The sequence below is a fragment of the Neofelis nebulosa genome, chromosome 7, assembly GCF_028018385.1.
Source record: "Neofelis nebulosa isolate mNeoNeb1 chromosome 7, mNeoNeb1.pri, whole genome shotgun sequence".
In the NCBI taxonomy this organism is placed as follows: domain Eukaryota; kingdom Metazoa; phylum Chordata; class Mammalia; order Carnivora; family Felidae; genus Neofelis; species Neofelis nebulosa.
Genome location: NC_080788.1, coordinates 75,167,964 through 75,186,075, shown reverse-complemented (window position 1 = coordinate 75,186,075; position 18,112 = coordinate 75,167,964). Strand labels below are relative to the sequence as shown.

At 58.4% G+C, this 18,112-nt stretch overlaps 1 protein-coding gene across 9 annotated transcripts; it reads right to left on the bottom strand.

Moving 5' to 3' along the window:
* Positions 1-579: 579 nt before the first annotated feature.
* Positions 580-18,104, bottom strand: CARMIL3 (capping protein regulator and myosin 1 linker 3). Of its 9 annotated transcripts, none has more exons than XM_058738575.1 (40): positions 17,365-18,104; positions 15,762-15,856; positions 15,372-15,422; positions 15,210-15,269; positions 15,018-15,133; positions 14,705-14,802; positions 14,394-14,464; positions 14,222-14,295; positions 13,925-14,000; positions 13,753-13,841; positions 13,185-13,279; positions 12,870-12,956; positions 12,547-12,656; positions 12,332-12,409; positions 11,712-11,788; positions 11,526-11,630; positions 11,362-11,431; positions 10,804-10,885; positions 10,590-10,686; positions 10,373-10,427; positions 10,120-10,292; positions 9,806-9,874; positions 9,499-9,592; positions 9,314-9,412; positions 8,766-8,894; positions 8,478-8,591; positions 7,881-8,056; positions 7,016-7,103; positions 6,740-6,877; positions 6,387-6,450; positions 6,037-6,245; positions 5,551-5,654; positions 4,583-4,898; positions 4,090-4,218; positions 3,364-3,430; positions 3,171-3,260; positions 1,547-1,665; positions 1,283-1,463; positions 1,013-1,123; positions 580-899 (listed from the first exon to the last, which is right to left on the bottom strand). In XM_058738575.1, exons 1-40 carry the CDS (start codon positions 17,402-17,404, stop codon positions 871-873), a joined length of 4,125 nt encoding a protein of 1,374 aa, XP_058594558.1. In that variant the 5' UTR covers positions 17,405-18,104; the 3' UTR covers positions 580-870. The 9 variants fall into 9 exon arrangements, with proteins under 9 accessions (XP_058594558.1, XP_058594561.1, XP_058594563.1 ...); XM_058738578.1 differs by having other exon boundaries at positions 580-896; XM_058738580.1 differs by having other exon boundaries at positions 1,283-1,457.
* Between the last annotated feature and the right edge of the window lie 8 nt (positions 18,105-18,112).

The window sequence follows — 18,112 nt, the reverse complement described above, 5'->3', positions numbered from 1 at the left end:
GAAGGGCTTCACAGAGGAAGAGGTTCCTGAATGGAGCCTCGAATGCTGAGGTAATATTTGTTAGTACACCAATGGGAAACAATTGATTTAATCGTCCCTCACTGTGGACACTTCTGTTCCCTCGGGCCACTCTACCGTTGAGATTCTGACTATTGGTGGTACCCCTAAGATAATGCAACCTCATTTAATTCCGCCATTAGTGAGCCTGCCTGTGCGGAAACTTGCACACACACCACACAGCACGCTGCCCCCCAACCTTCTCTTGAACACCGGGACCTTCCAATCCCACCGCATGCCCCAGAGCTGGACACACACTGGTGCTAATTTGTGTCATTTTGGTCTCTCCTTCAGCCAGCTAGGCCCAGATCCTGCACATACACTCCCCCACCCCACACTTAGGGACTTTTCAGTCCCCTCCCACTTAGCACGTCTTGGGCCCATCTCTCTCCTGTCAGAGCTCCATTTTCATCCCTGTGGAGTATTCCCTACTTTTCCCCACTGTGGCTGAGCACTGAGGGGGAGCAGATGGTGGGGGGTGGTGGCAGTGAATGGGGAAGACAGCAGAGACAAAGCAGGCAGTGATTTTGTTTTTTTTAATTCTATACAAGGAGGGAGAGAGTCCCTGGGGATAGAGGGACAGATCTGCCCTTCCAGGAGAGGAGACGGCCCTGCCCCAAGCTCTGCCTCCCTCTCTCCAGGTTGCTCTCTCCCATCCTGTCCCCCACCTCCTGTCCCCAGGCCTCATCCTGCCATCCTGCCCCTGGGGGATGGGCTGGCAGAGGGGCCTGGAGGTGTGGGGGGTGGGTGGGGGTCTGAGTCCTTGTGAGGCACATGTTGAGAGGAGGGCTGGGCAGGGTGCTGTAGCGGCTGTCAGTCTGTTCCTGGCTCACTGGTTCCTGCTGGGGACAAATCCAGGGAGTCCTGTTTCCTAGGCAGGGAGAGCCAGCCTCTCGGTGTGGGCTATACCGTATCTGGCAGAGGGGGACTGCCCTTTTGCCCACCCCACTGGCACCTGTGGGGTCAGGGGGCTGCCTTCTGTCAGGCTCCAGCTTGTCACAGGACTGTGCCCGCCGCGTCCTCTTGGGCTTCAGGGGGGCAGTCCGGCGGCCTGGATCTGGGGGCCCTGAAATGACAGTCAAGGTGGGCCTGGCACATGAGTAGGGCTCATAGGCTGGGTGCTCATCCAAGCTGTGACTCATTCCAAGCCCGGGAGGGGTCCTGAGGTGGGCAATGAGGTCCCAGAGGCGCCCCCAAGCACCCCGCCCCGAGCCAGGTGGTAGACCTTGGACCTCGGTCTCCTCTTGATCCTGCTGTGAGCCCAGCCTCAGCCGGGGTTTGTTCATTCCTAGGACTGCACCCCCAGCCTCAGCCTCCTCCCTGCCCCCTGGCTCCTGGGGGGGCCGGCGGCCCCGGGGCACAGCCACTGGCTTGGGGGGCCGTGAAGCTAAAGGGGGGTCCTGCAGCTGGCAAAAGAAGGAAAAGACTGGGTCAGTTAGTCCCTTCGCCTCATCCAAGGGCCCTTCCCCTCCGCCTTGCCGGCCCTCACCTTGGCATTCCTAGTGGGAACGGTCCTCTCTGGGAATTGGGCCCCCTCCTTTTCCTCCTCCCCGTCCTGAGAGGCTGGGCTGGGGCTCTGGCAGCTGTGGTTGGGGGCACTCTCCTCAGCTGGGGGATGGGAAGAGAGGAGAAGCTGTAGGAAATGGCATTCTTGCATAGCTCTCCCTGACCTTCTTCCTTATGAAGCCCTAGAGGCCAGTACTTCTCCCCTCCAAGCCCATTTGCTCCTCTGCCTCTGCCCTGGATGTCCCCTTCTGCTCTAAGTGTTTCTGTCTCCTTGGTATGGTCTCCAGGATTGTCCTGAGCCCATCACCTTTGGAGGGGGCCCTGGTGTGGCTGTTCCTCTTGAAGGGCAGGGCTTGAGCCCATGCCTGCTGGGGCAGAGCCAGGGTACAGGGACTGCTGGGTCCACAGGCATGGCTGCCCATCCAAGGCCGCAGTGCCCTGAGGCCCTGCCAAGGGTGCAGCCTGGCATTCCCAGGACTCTGCCAGTCTGATTTAGATGGTGAGAGCCTTGGGGAGAGATGCCCTGGCACCCTCCCACCGCTGCCTCTGTGGCTTCATGCAATCTGAGCCTGAGGGTGCACTACCTGGAAGGTGTTGTCTGTGTGTGTATCTGTGAGGTGTGAGTAAGAGGGACCTGGAGGGTGCTGGTGGTAGGTGTGTGCCCAGTGGAGCATCTGACTATTGTGCTTTCCTAAATGAAGGATGGAGCCTCGCTTTAGGTGTTTTAACTAGTCTGTGAGTGGGATGGGATGATCAGCAAAGATGCCTTCAGTGTTGGGATGGCCTTGGAGGATTGGCCAGGGGCACGGACTCTGCACCATGCCCTTGTGCCCCAGCCTTGGGATGGGAGGGGGCAGGTGAGTAAGTGTCTGCCTCTATGGGGAGATTTGTCCACGTCAGTGTTGTCGGAGTGTTGTGTTCCAGGCCTGTGGGCAAGTGAGTTGATGCTGAGCTGACCAGCTTTCCTTTAGAGGCTCCTTAAGTGCTCTGATCCCAGCAGAAAGAAAGCATCCTACCACAATTCATTTACTCCTCCAGAGTTCTGAAGCCAGAAGGTAAATGACTTGCTTAAGGTCAACACTGCTGGTGGTGGTTGAACCGGGACCAACACCCAGGGTTTCTGACCCCCAAGGCATGGCTCTTGCCCTTTTCTTGTGGCACATTTCTGAGTGAACTGTGGATGGCTTGGCGAGCTACTTTTGGAGGAGACTGGAATGTTCGAGGTGGGTCTGGCATGGCTGGTACTTGCTCACCCTCTTTCCCAGCTGAGGTGCAGAGAGAGACCTTCTTTATAGAGGTGCCACTCTGCTGACGGTGGCCAGAGGTGGCCCCTGCTCTACGGAATTCCCTGGAACCATCCACAAAGTGTTCTTCCTTTCTGCTAATCCTGGCAAAGCCACTTTTGTTCTGTAAGATCTTTCTTTGCATTGGGTTGTTCCTTTCCTTTGGATGAGGCTTTGTAAATATCCTCAAAACATTTTTACTGTGGTGACTTCCTGACTGCCCCACCTTGGCTGTAAATTCCCCAACATGGGGGCTGTGGCTTCTGGTTCTTTGGACACACCCTGGGCCTTCAGTGCTGCTACCTGAGAAGAGGCGTTCCATACCTATGTGCCATGTGGCCTCTGCTCGGCGCATGGCGCTGAAGCTTGGCTTGGTGCTTTGGGGTGGTGGTGGGGGCTTCCAGGCTCCCGGCCCTGGGGTGCAGGGAGGAGATGAGAAAGGGGGAAGGGGAAAGGCGAATTAGAAGGGGCCCCTAAGAGAGGGGTCAAGGGAAGGAAGTGAGGGGGACTGTCTCACCTGCATCGTCTGAAGAGCGCCGTTTCTGCCAAGCCTGGACACTGCCCTCCAGGTCTGGGCCTGTACCCTGAAAGGATAGCTGAGTCAGGTCATAAGAAAAGTCCCCTCTACATGGAGACTGCAGTTAACAAGGGGCTTCTGCTCTAGCATCTCATGCCATTCTCAGGGCATTAGTCCCTGGACACTTGGACCCTTATCCCCCAAAAGTCACACCCCTACCACCCTAGGGGGTGTAAGAAACGGCTTACACGAATGAGCATGTTGTTATTTTAGCAGTTATGTGTTTATTTTATGTGTGGTAGAAAAAAAAAAAACATGACTAGTACAATAAGTCCATGATTTAAAAAATGATAATGCTTAGGACCAGACTAAGTTAAAAGGGTGAGTTGATTTAAATAAAAATATGTGAATAATAATCCAGGTGGTATGTGGGGAAGGGAAAAATCAGTCATAAAGATGGTAATCTAGTCACCAAACTTTCAGAAACAGAACTCTAGAGGTAAGTATTTTTACAACTGCCCATTTTCCAGGGAGGTAGAGGCTCTGGGAGGCTAAATGACCTCCTCAGCCTTTCACAGCAGGTGAGTGTGTGGAATGAGCAGACTTGCAGCTAACACCTTCTAACACCACAGAATCACTCTCTCCACTGGCCCGAGCAGGGACAGGGCACAGAAGGGAGGCAGACAGGGATCCATAGAAACACTTGGGTGCCTGGGCTCCCCTCACCTCTCGTTTCCCGTCGAAGCTCCAACCCTTGGCTCTTCCCAACCCAGGAAGGGCAACACCATGGACCCTTGGCTGCTGTGCCGTCCCAGGGGCCAGGCCCCCCTCCCCTGGCTCCGCCCCCTCAGTGCCCTGGAACAAGGCCGTGGGTTCATAAGCAGTTCCTGATGGAGAAGGGGCTCCATAGGCTGCAAGGGAGTGAGGGAGGGCCCCTACCCCTCTGAGACCCCAGCCCTGGGACTGCCCTGCCACAACCCTCTGACCCTTCACCCCTCCTCTGAGGAGTCCTTCCTCTGTCCTTCTTTGCATGCAGCACTCCCAGCATGCTCTGGGTCACCAGGCTTAGATCACTCAAGGAGTGGGGCCATTGGGAAGACCAAAGTTCCTTAGAACCTCGAGTCCTGTCATTTTCCCATTAACTGCCTGGGACAGGGTAAGTGGGTGGGCTATGTGTGGAACAGCAACCGGGGAGGATACAGCACCTCACCTCACTTACCATCTTCCTGCGGAAGGAAGGCCCCCGGCTCCCCCCAAATCCAGGGAGGGGGCCGCTCTCCTCCTCTGGGCTCCAACAGGGGGAGGAATTATTGCCAAGGCTGGGGGGATCTGGGCTTGGGGGGCTCTCCTGAGTTGGGGGTGGGGGTGGGGGCGGAGGGAGGAGGAGCCCAGTGGTGGGGGACCCTGGCCCCCTATCCCCCTTGAAGCTCCGGGGCCGGCGAAAGTGAAACAGGCCTCTGCGTCTCTTCTTCTGGAGTGGAGGCAGCGGCGGCTCTGAGAGGCCTGGCCGCAGGGTCCGCAGAGTCCGGGGGTAGCTGAGCAGAGTTGGGATGAGTTACTGACAAAGTCGCAGGCAGATGCAAAATGCCAGATGTGGAGGTCACTCAGGGCGCAGGCTGGTGCTAGTGTTAGTCTAGCCCTGGGTCTAATAAGCCTCCAACTTTCCTTTCATCCAGTCTCTCCTGCTGCCCCGTAACCCTTTCCACTTAGGTCTCAGGAGACAAAGCTTCCTCACCTTCTCCGTCATCCTCCAGCAGTCTCCTTCCCTCTGTCTCCCCAGCAACTCCTTCCTCCCAGGCACCCCCATCCCCCCATCCTTCTCTCAGCTTCTCCCAGTGACTCCGTTTCTTCTGGACAGGTGCTGGGGAGTCTGCAAGACTGTGACAGAGAATATACCCTCCAGGGCTCTTACCACTGTCATCCCATCCCAGGGCCTGTTGCGACCCCACCCCTCCCACCATCCCATTGTGGTGGTTCACCCTGGCCCCATGCTTCCCAGCTGTCCTGAGGAAAGTCAGAGAACACGGGAGTTAAGGGCTGAGTGGGGAAGGATGAGAACGTGGGGGAAACGTTTCAGAGAGACTGGCTTTGGGACACTGCCATTGGAGAGACCTCCATGACTGCTGGGAAGGAGCCCTTCAGGGCCTCTGGGCCTGCAGAAAATGGGACTGTGCCTAGGTGCCACACCTGGAGCTTTCATCCATGACCCTTCGGCTGAAAAAATCCTCCAGCCCCTCATCCAGGCGGGTGGCCATCCCATTCTCCTGTCGTGTCCCAGTTATTGGCACCTGCTGGGAGGAAAGTCCTGTAGGGTATCTCATCTGGAACAGGAAGTCCTCCCTACTCTCTCCATTCACTCAGGGCCTTCCCCTTTGGACTTGGACTTGCCTCTTGTTGGCCCCATGAAAATTTAGACTTTAGTCTGCCTGGGCATTTCCTAGGCATGGTGGCTCTTGGCTGTATCCCTCACCCAAATGGGAACTGCCACTGACTGGCAGACAGATTTCCTATCTGGGAAAACTGGCTAATCCCATCCTCTTTTCAGTGGCCTGCCTGGGCCCCTGCCTGATCCCCCAAGGCTGATGTCTCTGGCATTTTGGTCCTAAGGCTAGAACCCCTGGCTCTGGCATTGCTAAGTGGTATTGGTCCTTTTGCAAGGACTTATGGACTCACACTGGGCCGACCAGGTCCTGGAGGTGTGGTCCTGGGGGGCCGAGGTCTGCCTTGTGTTTGATGCCTTAGTTTATAGCCATGAGTGGGCAGCTCGGATAGACCCTCCCAGGAGCCACCGCCTGTGGGCTGGCTGCTTCCGAGTCCTGAGAACCAGCCAGGCGGGATCCCCAGGCTCCCCAGCTGGCTTTCCATGTCCTGAGGGCTCCCACCTGTGGGCACAGCAGCATTAGAGGGAGTAGCAAGAGGCACAGGGAGAAAGCAGGTTGGAAAGACAATTAAAAAGAAAGGGACCAGAGCCTGGGAAGGGTGTAGGGACCTGGAGGACATTAGAATTGAGGCTGGGGACTCACTAATGAAGGCGGACACTGGCCGGATCTTGCGGCAGCGTTTCTGCTTTTTGATGGCCATGGTGTCCTGCAGAAATGGAAACCAATGGTGGAGCCAAGTTGCAAGTTCCAGGAGCCTCATCTGAAGCCTCTTATTCCTCATAAAGCCTTCTCTTTAGAGCCCCTCCTGCCTCACTTTCTTTGGGTGGCTGAGGTACTGGGACAAGGGAAGAAGATGGGCTGGATTGGGGCTGGGGGATGAGACCAGGACCAGTGTCAGGAGAAAGTGGAGTCCAGAGAAATGGAAGGGGACAGTGTTTTGCAGGTTCAGGGTCAGGACCTAGTTTAAGGTGGGGAGTGGGGGTTGGGGCACTCACGATGTTGGTCCCAAGTTCATCATCTGTGGTCTCCTCATGGTCATGGTTCCGGCCTCGGCCCCGGGAGGACGGATCCTGCCCTTGGCCTGGCCCCGATGGTGGATCTGATAGTGTCTTTAGCTGGGCCAGGTGCCGGGCCTGGGGAAGGTCAGATGTGAACAGGTTCCCAAGGAAGCTGCTCACCTTCCGGGGCTTTGGGGGATGGTTGGTTGGGGGAGATGGGATGATGTGGGGTGGAGAGTGTGCCTGAGCCTGGCTGGGGTCCAGAAGCCTTACCAGGCTCTTGTGGGAGTGGTACAGCTCCTGCAGGATCTCGTCCACTATGGAGTTGGTCAAGTAGGTGACGACTGAGAGCTTTACTTCACTGTGGGCACAGGTGGGACTACTCAGTCATCCTGCTCCCTGGCCCCTAAGCCTTTCCCCAGGTGCCTAAGGGAGTGGGCAGCTGGCCTGGACATCCATGGAGGCACCTTAGGTCTCCCTTGTGTCTCCATAAAGGCATGCTCTGTCCCACCCACTGACACCCCGCATAGGTGTGTGTAGATCGGGAGAGTGGGAAAGAGGAATTGAGGAGAAAGAGCAAAGGGGCTCTGGGCCAGGCTCCTGGAGTTCCAGTGGAACAGAGCTGGGTAAATTGGGGTGCTGAGTGAACCCTGCTGGTCTCTGCTGGAAGCCCAGAAACTGGCTCTTCTTGAGCTGGCCACTTCATGGATATGAGTGATAATATTCCTTTGCTTTGGGGAGCAGTGGCACCTAGGATGAGGGAGCGCTGGAGGGGAACACGAGAACTGAGTGAGGGCAGAGCATAGTCCAGGCACCTCTACTCACATCGATTTTGTCCATGCCTCCAAGGAGGCTGTGCTTTGTTTCTGGGAGGCCATTCTTGGTGGATGTGTGTGGCTGAGTGTGTGTGTACACCTACATGTGCACTGCCAGGCTCCTAAACCCAGGCTCAGCACTTAGATTTCTAGGGCAAAGACCAGTTAGACCCTAAATAGCAAGGTTGCAGTTAGTTAAAGATTTATCCCTTGTAATGGAGATTATGCCATTCATTATTCATTGCTGTAGCTGGGCCCCAGGTTCCTAAGTGCTCTGGGACAAATCCAGCCCCTTCCCAATGCCAACCCCCTCCACTTCTCACTCCAGCTTGTTCTGAATGTCCTGTCCTGCCTGCTCCAGCAGCGCCCCTCGGATGAAGTTCCGGGGCACAGTGACGCGCTCAGCCACATTGCTCAGCATCTTGTTGTGCCCCTCAGCCACTCGCATGGCCACAGGACATAACTCCTGCGTAAGGCTGACCATCGACTCCAGGATCACCTAGTATGGGAGGAGGGGAGGCCAGAGCCCCGGGGGGGGGGGGGGGCGCAGGGTCAGGGCTGGCACCACACTGGAAGAGACTCTAGCCTGTCTATTCCAGCCCCCCATGGTGAGACTGAGGGGCCCACCAACGTTCTGGGGCTGGTTACCAGCAGAGCCTGGGACATTCAGGCTTCCCCACATCCTGGTAAGTGTTCCTTCCATCCTGCCATATGGACAGGGGAGAGGTCAGAGTTCAGGGGTCAACATGGAAGCTAGCAGAAAAAATCCAAGCCCTGTTTTCTAGCAAAGCCAGAAACATTGGGAGTGTGGATGGCTTCAACTCTGCCTTTCCTTCCTGTCCCCAGGAATTTCCTCATGCTGACCTCAGCCCTCAGCTTTGAGCCTTGGTCAACACTGGGCTTCTTCCCTCAGGACTTGCCTGCAGTTCCTTGTCCACAGCCTTGGACACCTCACTGGCAACTGACTCCAGCCTCTGCCGTACAGGCCCGTCATTGGCCAGCACATGGCCCAGCTCATAGAGGCTGGGAAACAGCTGCAGAAGGAAAGGGTTATCATCAGAAGGTCAGAATCGGGCCTGACCAGGTCCTGGGGGCCCTGGGCTGGGAGGACAGATGCATGGGTCAGGGCGCGGATACTCCTGGGGTAGTGTGGCCGGCCTTCCTGGGCTCTCGGACTGCGAAGGAGGGTGGGGCTGCGGAGGGCTCACCGCCCGTGAGTTTTTGGCGTCCTTGATCAGGTCCCGAGCATAAAGCAGCTCATCCTGCACAGGCTCCAGGGGGCACAGCCTCAGGGCCCGAACCTCCTCCTGCACCCGGCCACACAGCCGCTGCAGCATCTGGAGCACAGCCGGCAGAAGTGTCAGCGGGGGGGATCCTTGTACCCTCATCTTCCCAGGTGGGACCCCAGGCACCCCATTTCTGGGTCCCCTTGTGCAGTGCTCCTGGTGCTGGCACTGATGGGGTAGTAGTGGTGTCTCTGGATGGCCTGTTCTCTCTTCTTGGGATGCCCATGAATATTCAGGGGAGTTCCTGTGGTCCCAGGGACTCCTGGTCTGGGGCCCCCCACACGTTCTCTCATGTTTAAGCCATACTCTGAATGTCCCATCTTTTGCTCTCCCATGCATTCAGTCCAGTTGTGGACACCACAAAATGCCTCTTTCATGCCCCCACCCTCGCGTGTGCACCCTCTATCACATCACACCTGAACCCTGTGTGCCCCATGCATGCCCCACGTGTCCCAGAGGGAAACGTTTACTTGCTCGGCGCTGCTGGTCACCAGGCCCTGCTGCAGCCTGAAGGCCTGCTCCTGAGGGCATGTCTGGGAGTGATTGTTCCTCACCAAGCACCACTGGATCTGGAGACGATGGGGTGGGAGGGGTCAGGGCCTGGGATATGGGCTGGCCCCTGCCCCTTGCTGTTCCACCCTGCCGAGGCCTCTACCTTCTGCCAGACATCCTCGGTGCGCTCCGGGGCGCTGCGGTAGGCTTGGGAGATGTCACTCACGGGGAAGGACATGAAGCGCAGTGTGTGGTTGCTGTAAGGCACAGTGACACAGCTGGGTTAGGGAAAGGTGGGGAGAGGCCCTTGCTCTCCATACTCTCCTTGCTAACCATTTCCATCACCCGGGCCTTTCCTAACATATCTCTGCAAACAAGTTGAGTGAACCAGGGTGGGGCTAATGTAGCAGGCTTGGTCCAGGCCCAGGGAGGCTGGGGCTGGGGTCAGGGCAGAGCTCTGGTCCACTCACCTCTCCAGGGCCCTTGCAATGTCCAGAAAGCCCAGGGCAGATGTGTTGTTTCGATCCCATAGGATGGTTCTAGGGAGACAGTGAACAGTAGCTGGTTACCCCTCCCTCTGGGTCCTTTTTAGGGGTAGGCACGCACCCCCTTCTGGAGTCCTCCCTCCTTTCCTGGGTAATGAGGCTGACTCCAAGATGGTTCTGGGCCTGAAGGTGTTCTGGAAGCTGGGCTACAAGAGCAACACAGCAAGCAGGGCGCACGCGCGTGTGTGTGGAGGGGGCATACTGGGACTCCAGGTCAGAGATCAAAGTGTGCACTGTACCTGAGGGAGGAGTTTATCTGCAGGGCCTTAGACAGCATCTTGGCCCCGATGTCCTCCATGCCATTGCCACTCAGATCCACCTTAGCCAGGCAGGTGTTGCTGCCCAGGGCATTGATGAGGATGCTGGTGCGGAGCTTCAGCCTTGAGTCTGCCACTGACAGTGACTGCAGGGACTATGTGGGCAAGAGTGGGGTTGAGCCCAGTCCCCGCAGCCCCTGCCACTGTGGATCCCTTCCCAAGCCCAGTCACTCACACAGTCCTCTTCTTGGATCAGTTGCACCAGCTTGTGGAGGATCTCCTCCAGGGTCCTGTGGGGAGTCAGGGCTCAGAGCAGGAGGGGAGGGGTTGGGGTCATGCTACTGGAGGAGCAGGAGGTGATTTGAGCAGGGAGGGGCCAGAGGTAACACAGTGAGCCAAAAGGATAGGTGGATGATGGAGTGAGGTCTGTGGGTATGGGGAGGGGACCTCACTTGGCCTTGACATTGAAGTTCTTGCCCAGGAACAGGTGCTTGAGGGACTTGTTCTTGCCAAGTGCGGGCACCAGTGTCAGGAGGTCCGAGTCGAACCCTGGCCAATAGATGGGAGAGGTCTGGCTTTGAGGCCTGAGGGCGGCAGGGGGTGAGGGGGCCGTGCTCCAGGCCCCTGGCCCCATTGGTCCCCAGGAACGGAAGTGTCCCTACTTACCATTGTCTGACAGATCCAGGCTGCCCACACAGGTGACAGCCCCCAGCTGCTCCTGCAAAGCCTGGGCTCCTGCTGAGCGGAGCTGCAGGGACACGGTGAGGGTGGGGTGGGGAAGGCAGGGGTGGGGACACCTTTAATGCTTAGAGATTAGAGTAGTCACACCAGGACTCATGGCCATGCTAGGTCTCAGGTGTAAAATCAGGAGGCCCCTTCTGCACCAGATCCTTTCCTAGGGCTCTCTCCCTTCCTCCCTTTAGCTAGAAATATCTCCAGACTGCTGCTCCGGAGATAGCTCGCTCTTGCCCTCTGGTGGGAAAGTCTGGTATCTCCCACCCCAAAGCTTTCAGGGGGCATACTGGAGACTGAAAATGACCTCTGGAAAAGAGGGACACAGATGACACACTGAGAAGGGAAAGTGGAGGTTTGGTCGGGTCTGGGGGTCACAGAGGTGCAGCACAGAGGTAAGATGGAGCCAGGGTTTGATGAAGATTGGAGAAATGAACAGTGAGGCGACCGGGTGGGGGACCGGCAGTGGGCGTTAGGTGACCAAGGGCTCACCTCACAGCTGCTGAGGTCCAGGTGCAGATCACTGAGGTGACTGTTGAGGGAGAGGCCCTGGAGCAGTGCCCTGTGGGAGGAAGGTCAGCAGGCCCACCTCTACCCCTCACCCTCTTCTCTCATGGTTCCCTCTTGGACGCCCCCCAACCCTGCACCCACCCGACCTGAGGGCCTCCAGGGGCAGCCTCGTGGCCGACAGGTTGACGTGGCTCAGTGTGTAGGCGCTGCTGAAGAACTGCTTGAAGGCCGGCGGGGCCTCTCGGCCCTTCCTGCAGAGACTCCCGGGGTCAGCAAGGGAGGGGGATGCCCATGGCTCACCCCATCCCTCCTTGTGCCCTTTGTGCTCCCACCTGTGGGAGCAGCTGTTGCGCGCCAGGTTGAGGTAGGTTAGGTGGGAGCAGCAGCCATGGAGCAGGGCTCCCAGAAGCTGTGGGGAAAGACATGGTGGGTCTCACATGGGCTGGGAGGGGCTGGCAAGGATTCCTCCCTCTCCATCAAAGTCCTGGCTCTTCACCCTTGGCAGTCAGTGTGATTCCTTCTATGAATGCCCACTTCACCTCTTAATGCCTCAGTTTCCACTCTGTGGAAAGTGGGTCTACTCCCTGCTTGACCCCCAGGGGTGGCGGAGAGGCTCACAGGCAGTGAATGTGTAAAGCCAGAGCGAGCCATTAGGGGCTCATAAGGTGCCTTGTTCAAGTCAGGGGAAGAATCCTTTCCTCTTGGTGGATTCAGCCAGGAGCACAGCTGGGAATGGAGGGAGGGCTGGCTTTTAGGGACAGCCAGCACAACCTTGGGCAGTGACCGGGATAGCGTGCCCCACAGGTGTGAGCTGTGGGCTTTGCTTTATAATTCAGCTGAACTTGGAGTCATCCTTCCAGCTCTGTCCACTCAAGGCAGGGGCGATGAGACAGGGGCCACCCTGGCCTCCCTAAATCACTTCAGGCTGGTTCTCCCATCACCGACCCCTCACCAAGTCAATGGCGCAGTCGGTTCCTGCCAGGTCCAGGTGCACCAGAGCATTAGGCTGGGCCAGGAAACTGTAGAGGGCCTGGGAACAAGGACAGAGGGGCTGCCAGGGAAGAGGTGATAGAGCCCCACCACCCCCAAGCTATAGGGCAGAGACTCCCTGGTCCTGAAACCTGAGTGTGCTTCTGTGGGGCTTGAGCTTAGGTTCCACGGACTCACATTGGCCTCATCTGTGGCGAGCAGCCCAGGGTTCTTGCTCAGGTCCAGGTATCGAAGGGAGCTGGCAAAGGCTGGGTTGGCCCCGAAGGTCTGGCCCAGTGCCTGGAGCCCTGAGCACAGCGGGCACTGGGCTGGGTTGGCCCCCATCCCCACCTCTTCCCCTTCCACACAACTCTTCCCCCCAGCCCCCAAGTGTGTCTCCTTTCCCTTCCTCAGATCCCCAGGATGCTGTGTGAATGGGTAGGTACACCTCTGGGACTCGAGGATCCAGAGGGTGCTGGAGGAGGTTATAGGTCAGAGGTCAGGGGTCCTGGTGCAAGTACCTCGAGGGGAAATGGCAGTCTTGGCCAGGCACAGTTTGGTGAGGCCAGTGGGGAAGCAGAGGAGCTGCTGACTCAGACTGAGGAAACCTGGGAGTAGACAGAGAAATGGGCCCAGTGAGAGGCTGGGCAGTGGGCATAGGTGGTGCAGAGTCAGAGTGGGGGCTCGAAGGGGGTACAGGCCTGGGGTCAAGGACAACAGTATTGGGGCAAGGGCTGGCATCAGGCTGGAGAGTCCCTGTTCGGCCCCAGGTTGGGCCCTGGGCTAGGGCAGGGGTCTATATTGTGGTGGGGGTAGGATTCAGGGCTGGGGCTCACCCTTGTCCTCGATGGGGTTGTGGGACAGAGTGAGGGCATGCAGCACACAGCTCCCGTTCTCCCCAAACACCCCGGCCAGCTTCTGGACAAAGTCCCTTCAGGGAAGGGGAGGAAGGATTTGTTTGTCCCAGCCCCGGACTTCCCCTCTTCCTCCACCTGCCTGCCTGGTTGGGGCTGCAAAGGTCAGAGGCCTCCATAGGTGGGGATGGGCTTGGGGCCTGCCAGGGAGCTTGTCATCACTATGAAGTACCTGGGAAGTTGTGCCGAAACAAAGCCTAGCTTTGGGTCCTTGAGATTAGAGCAGTCCACCCCATTGGGTAGTTGATGGAAGAGGATAGGGCATGGAGCATACTGGGAGAGGCCATGGAGCTGGAGGGCCAGGAGACTTAGGTCTGAGTCCCAGCTTGACCAATGACCTGCTTTGTGCCCTTGTTGGGCCTTAGTCTTTTTTTCTGTAAAGTAAAGAGCTGGAGGAGATAGCTTGGGGACCCGTATCATGCTCTGACGTTCTGGGACCCTAAGACTACATCACTGGGGCACCACTGCCCAGGGAGGAGGCTGGCCTCACGTCTTAAGCCCGGCATTGTCCAGCACCAGCTCTTCGAGGCTCCCCGACTTGCTCAGGGTATGTAGCACCTGTTCTAACACTTCAGAGCCCTGAGGACAGAGGAGGTTTTGTGACCAGGAGCCAGAGAGGGCACTACTCTCCAGCCCCTCCTCCCACCCCTCGTAGTCCCTACCAGCCGCAGATCCTTGCAGTAGAGTTTGGTGAACCACTGGTTGTAGGCCAGGGCTGCCACCATTAGGGCCAAGTCTCTGTGGGGAGATTGAAGGGCCAGGAAAGTGGTGAGCCGGTGGTTGGGGCAGGAAAGAAGAGTTTAAGGATGGGGTGATGGACTGGGGAAAGTCTAGATGGGTAGAAGGCAAAGGGGGGTGGGGTTGGGGAGATAGAGTTGGGGCTGTAGGTAGGATCAGAAGAGGGAGCCTGGAGGCTGAGGCTGGAATGGGGGGATTGAGTCTCTGCTCCATCTGCTTACCGGCTTTCCAAGTGGCTGAAATCCAAAAGATTGAACTCCCGGTTATCCTCGGCATGATAGATGGTGTCCACATCCTTGGAGAGGTGGAACTGGCTCACACCTGCTCCCCTCCTCCCCCGCCCCCTCCCTCTGGGTCCCACCTGCCCACCGGCTGGGTCCCTGCCCAACGTACCCATTGCACCTCCTCACGGCAGTGCAGTCCGTTGTAGTCACACAGGGCAGCATAGGTCTCGGAGAAGCCACCTGTGGGGCAGGATGTGAGCTGGTTCCATGAGGAGTAAGGGTGTGGAGAATAGGCTTAGAGTTCAAGGAAAGGTCAAGGTCATTTTATGTGGCCCATGTCCTGGGTTCCTGCTATACCATGAACCTCTGAGGTCTAGGAGCTATGGAGTCCTCAGGGCAGACACAGCCCCATGCACAAAGGACTCTGGACAAGGGCAGGGTAGTTTAGGTCCCACTTCCGCCAAGTTTGCCCCTGCTCACCACAGACACTGTGAGTGGTCGATGTGGAAGTCTCAGAGTTAGGGGACGTGTCTCGGGGCCCTTCTGGGGTGTCAGCATTTCCACGACGGATTAGACACCTGGAAAATGACCAAATCCATCTCAGAGAGGGGTGTAAAGAAACTCTCCATTCTTCCCCTGTTATAGCTTCTGGGACCCTAGGAAGAAGCAGCAGTGGGGACATAAGGGCTCTTGCCCTCAGTGTTCCAGAAGCCCAGGTCCAGGGGAAGGAGGGAAGGAGGAAGAAGTCTCCTTGTTGTCTAACCCTTTGAGAGACTCCTCCTTTGCCACTCACCCAGGGCCAGGGCAGACCTTGGAGAGGGCAGAGCTCACATGTCGTGTCACCTGGTCCACACTCTCAGCGGATGGGAGCCGCATGCTCACCAGGCCACGCTCTGTCTCCACTAGGATCTAGAGGAAAGGGAGCATCAGGACCAAGTCCATCCTCCTGCTGACCCAATAGTAGGGCCCAAGTTGGGGTCCTCACCTGGTTCTGACTGAGCGTATTGAAGGCGCGGATTTCTAGGACATTGAAGGAGCTCTCCACCTGTGGGAGGGGCATGGGGGTGCTCATCTTAAGGTAAGAGCCTGGCTGCCTGGCTCCGGAGGGAGTATGCCAGGTGTACTTCTGCTCCTCAGCCCAACTCACCTTGGCTGGGACTTTAAGGGGGAAGAGGTGGAGGCGCCAGGAGGTCAGGGCCTTCAGAGAGAGGAAAAGAACATCAGCAGCAAATGGCCGCTCCTGGGCCCTAGGCCACCTGCCCTCCTTCACCCCACTCAGCCTGTGTGCAACCCCTGTCAGCAGTGGCCCTCTGCTCCCAGTATCCTCCTTCTCTCTCATGCCCCACCCTGGGCTCCTGGACATCCACTCAGTCTAGCCTGCCCCTTCCCCAGAATTGGTCTCCTCAGCTCTCCCCCCACCCCCACCCCCAGTCTCCCCTGCCTCCCAGGCTCCTTGCTCTCAGCAGCCCAGCTGCCCTTGATGACACTCCCTCAGCTGCTCCCCCTCCCCCCACTCGCCGAAGCCCAGTACCCTCACCAGAACTCGATCCTCAAACTTCTTGGGCTTCGTCTCCAGCTTCACCCGATGTTGTTGGAGCACAGCCCCTTGGCTTAAGCACCTCCTGATGCTGTCTGCAGGTAGGTGGGGGGCCTGCTCAGAGCTCCCCTTACCCTGGCCACCCCTACCTCCCCAGGGCTTTCCAGGGGTGGGGTCAGATGAGAGGAGAAATAAGCACAGAGAGAGCTTTCCTTCTTGGGTGGCTTTTCTCTTCCTATTAGAGAGGGAGGGGGGTGTGGAGAAAACTCTGGCTCCTGATGTCCCTGAGTCAGGGGACAGTTGCTGAGTGACACTGTCTGTGGGAGGGTGTGTCTTACACTTCTGAGGGTGTGAAGGATTTTTCCAACCCATGCACTCCAGCAGCCATTGACATATACATAGTGAGTCAGTGTGTGGGGGCGTGGGGGTGTCCCTCTGACTATATTCTAGGTGGTCTGGGTGTGAGTGTCTGCCTTTTACTATGCATGTGTGCACGCCTTCTGAAGATGCCAGGGAGCCCGTGTGTGGCATTGGTAGGACTGGATAGGTGAATGAGTATGCTGTGCTTGTAGTTGTGAAAGACAGCCTTGGTGTGGGGGTGGGGGTGGGAAGTGGGGGGTGAGAAAGAGTTAGTGTTTAAATGAGCCCAATACCCACTTCCTAGCAGAACCCATCCGGATATCCCAGTGTGTATATGTGTATGTGTGTGTGTGTGGTGGGGGTGCATTTTCTGTAAAGATGTGTGTACACATATCTGATGATTATATTTATGTGTGTGTGTAGGTATGGGAAATTGCCATGGTGCAGCATGCCTCTGAGTATCCTTGAGCGTCCTGATCTCTGCGTGGGCTAGCCTGTGCTCCTGCCTGGGGCGGGGGGCCAGTGAGGGTTGTGGTAGTGCTGGGTGGGGGGTGTGGTGTCAGGCCTTGGTTTGGGCTGAGTCTGAGAACCATGCAAACAGGAGAGACCTTGAGGTGTGAGTGTGAGTAGGGAGAAGGGGCAGGCTAAGACGGGGGCTGTGGGAGGCGAGCTGCAGAGACACTGCTCTTGGTCGTAGCTCCAATCCGGGCCCTCTTCCCTGACTCCCTTCTTTGCCCCACTGGCCTGGGAGCTGCCAGGCTGCCAGAGGGGCTTTCAGGGCCAGTTCCGGGGCGGGGCCGGGAGGAGGGAGGGTGCTGAGCCAAGAGGCGGTCAGGACCAGGGGCAGCTCCCATGGCCCGGCGGGGCGGACCGGGCCCCGCCCGGCGGGGAAACGGGGACTCTCTGGAGGGGAGACTGGACGTCTCGCCGAGGGATGGGCTAGGATCAATGAGAGTCAGCCCCACGGAGCGCCAGGGGACTGCACCTGTCACCGATGATCGGGACGGGCGGCTCTGGGACTGGAAGGTCCTGACAGGGTGAGGCGAGGCGGGCAGCGGAGGATGCTCGGGGGACAGCGATGCCCCTAGCTAGGATGCAGGGGCAGGGGACCGCCTTGGAGCCGGAATGCATGGGGCGCGGGGAGGGCAGGAGGCAGCGGGGCTGGGGTGTACCGCGGGGAGGAACGCACTGGGTCTGGGATGCTCCCGGACGGGGCGTCCCGGAGACCACCGCAGCCTCGTACCTTGCAGCTCGCGGGTGAGCTCCGCGCTGGGCTTGGCCATGGCGGCCGCTGCTGCTGCCGTTGCTGCAGAGGAGCCGCCGCCGCCGGGGAGCCGCGGCACATGCTAGACCCGGCTCCGGCAGGGCCCCGGCGCTGAGCGCTGCAGCAGCCGCCGAGCCCGCTCCTGTCAGGGGCGGCTGCGCGAGCGCTCCTCCCCCCGCCTAGGAGCCCGGGTCTCCCGCCCCGCCCGGTGAGGTGTGGGATTGAGCATGCGCGCCGCGCCTCCCTTCCGCGTGAGACCCCGCGCGCGCTCGCGCCCACCCCTCCCGCCGGCTCCCGCGTGCGACGCCCTGTGCGTGTCGCCTGGAGCCTGGGCCATCTCCCGGGCGGGACTAGCGTCCACTCTCCGTGCCACCCACTCCTCGGGCACCGTGAGCAGAACCCATTTCTTTTGTTTGTGGGCCTGGGTACCCCTCCCCGGGTCATCCTTGCAATGCCCCTCCCTTTTGCCCTACTGCTTGGGAAGCGTCCAGCTCCTACTTGCTGACTGGCGAGGAAACTCAGGGCTGAGGGCGATGCCAGGAGAGGTACTGGCTAGATCTGGGGGTGTTCGTCCTTCCTCCAGCTTGCCCAGCCTCGGGGATCCCTGCAGCGTCCTTGGCACCATCCCCACGGGTGTGAGGCCGAGAGTATCACCCGGGAGTTCCCGTGCCACCTCCTTCCAGCTGGCAGTTCTGTAGACACATCCACCCCTGAGCATCACGCTTAG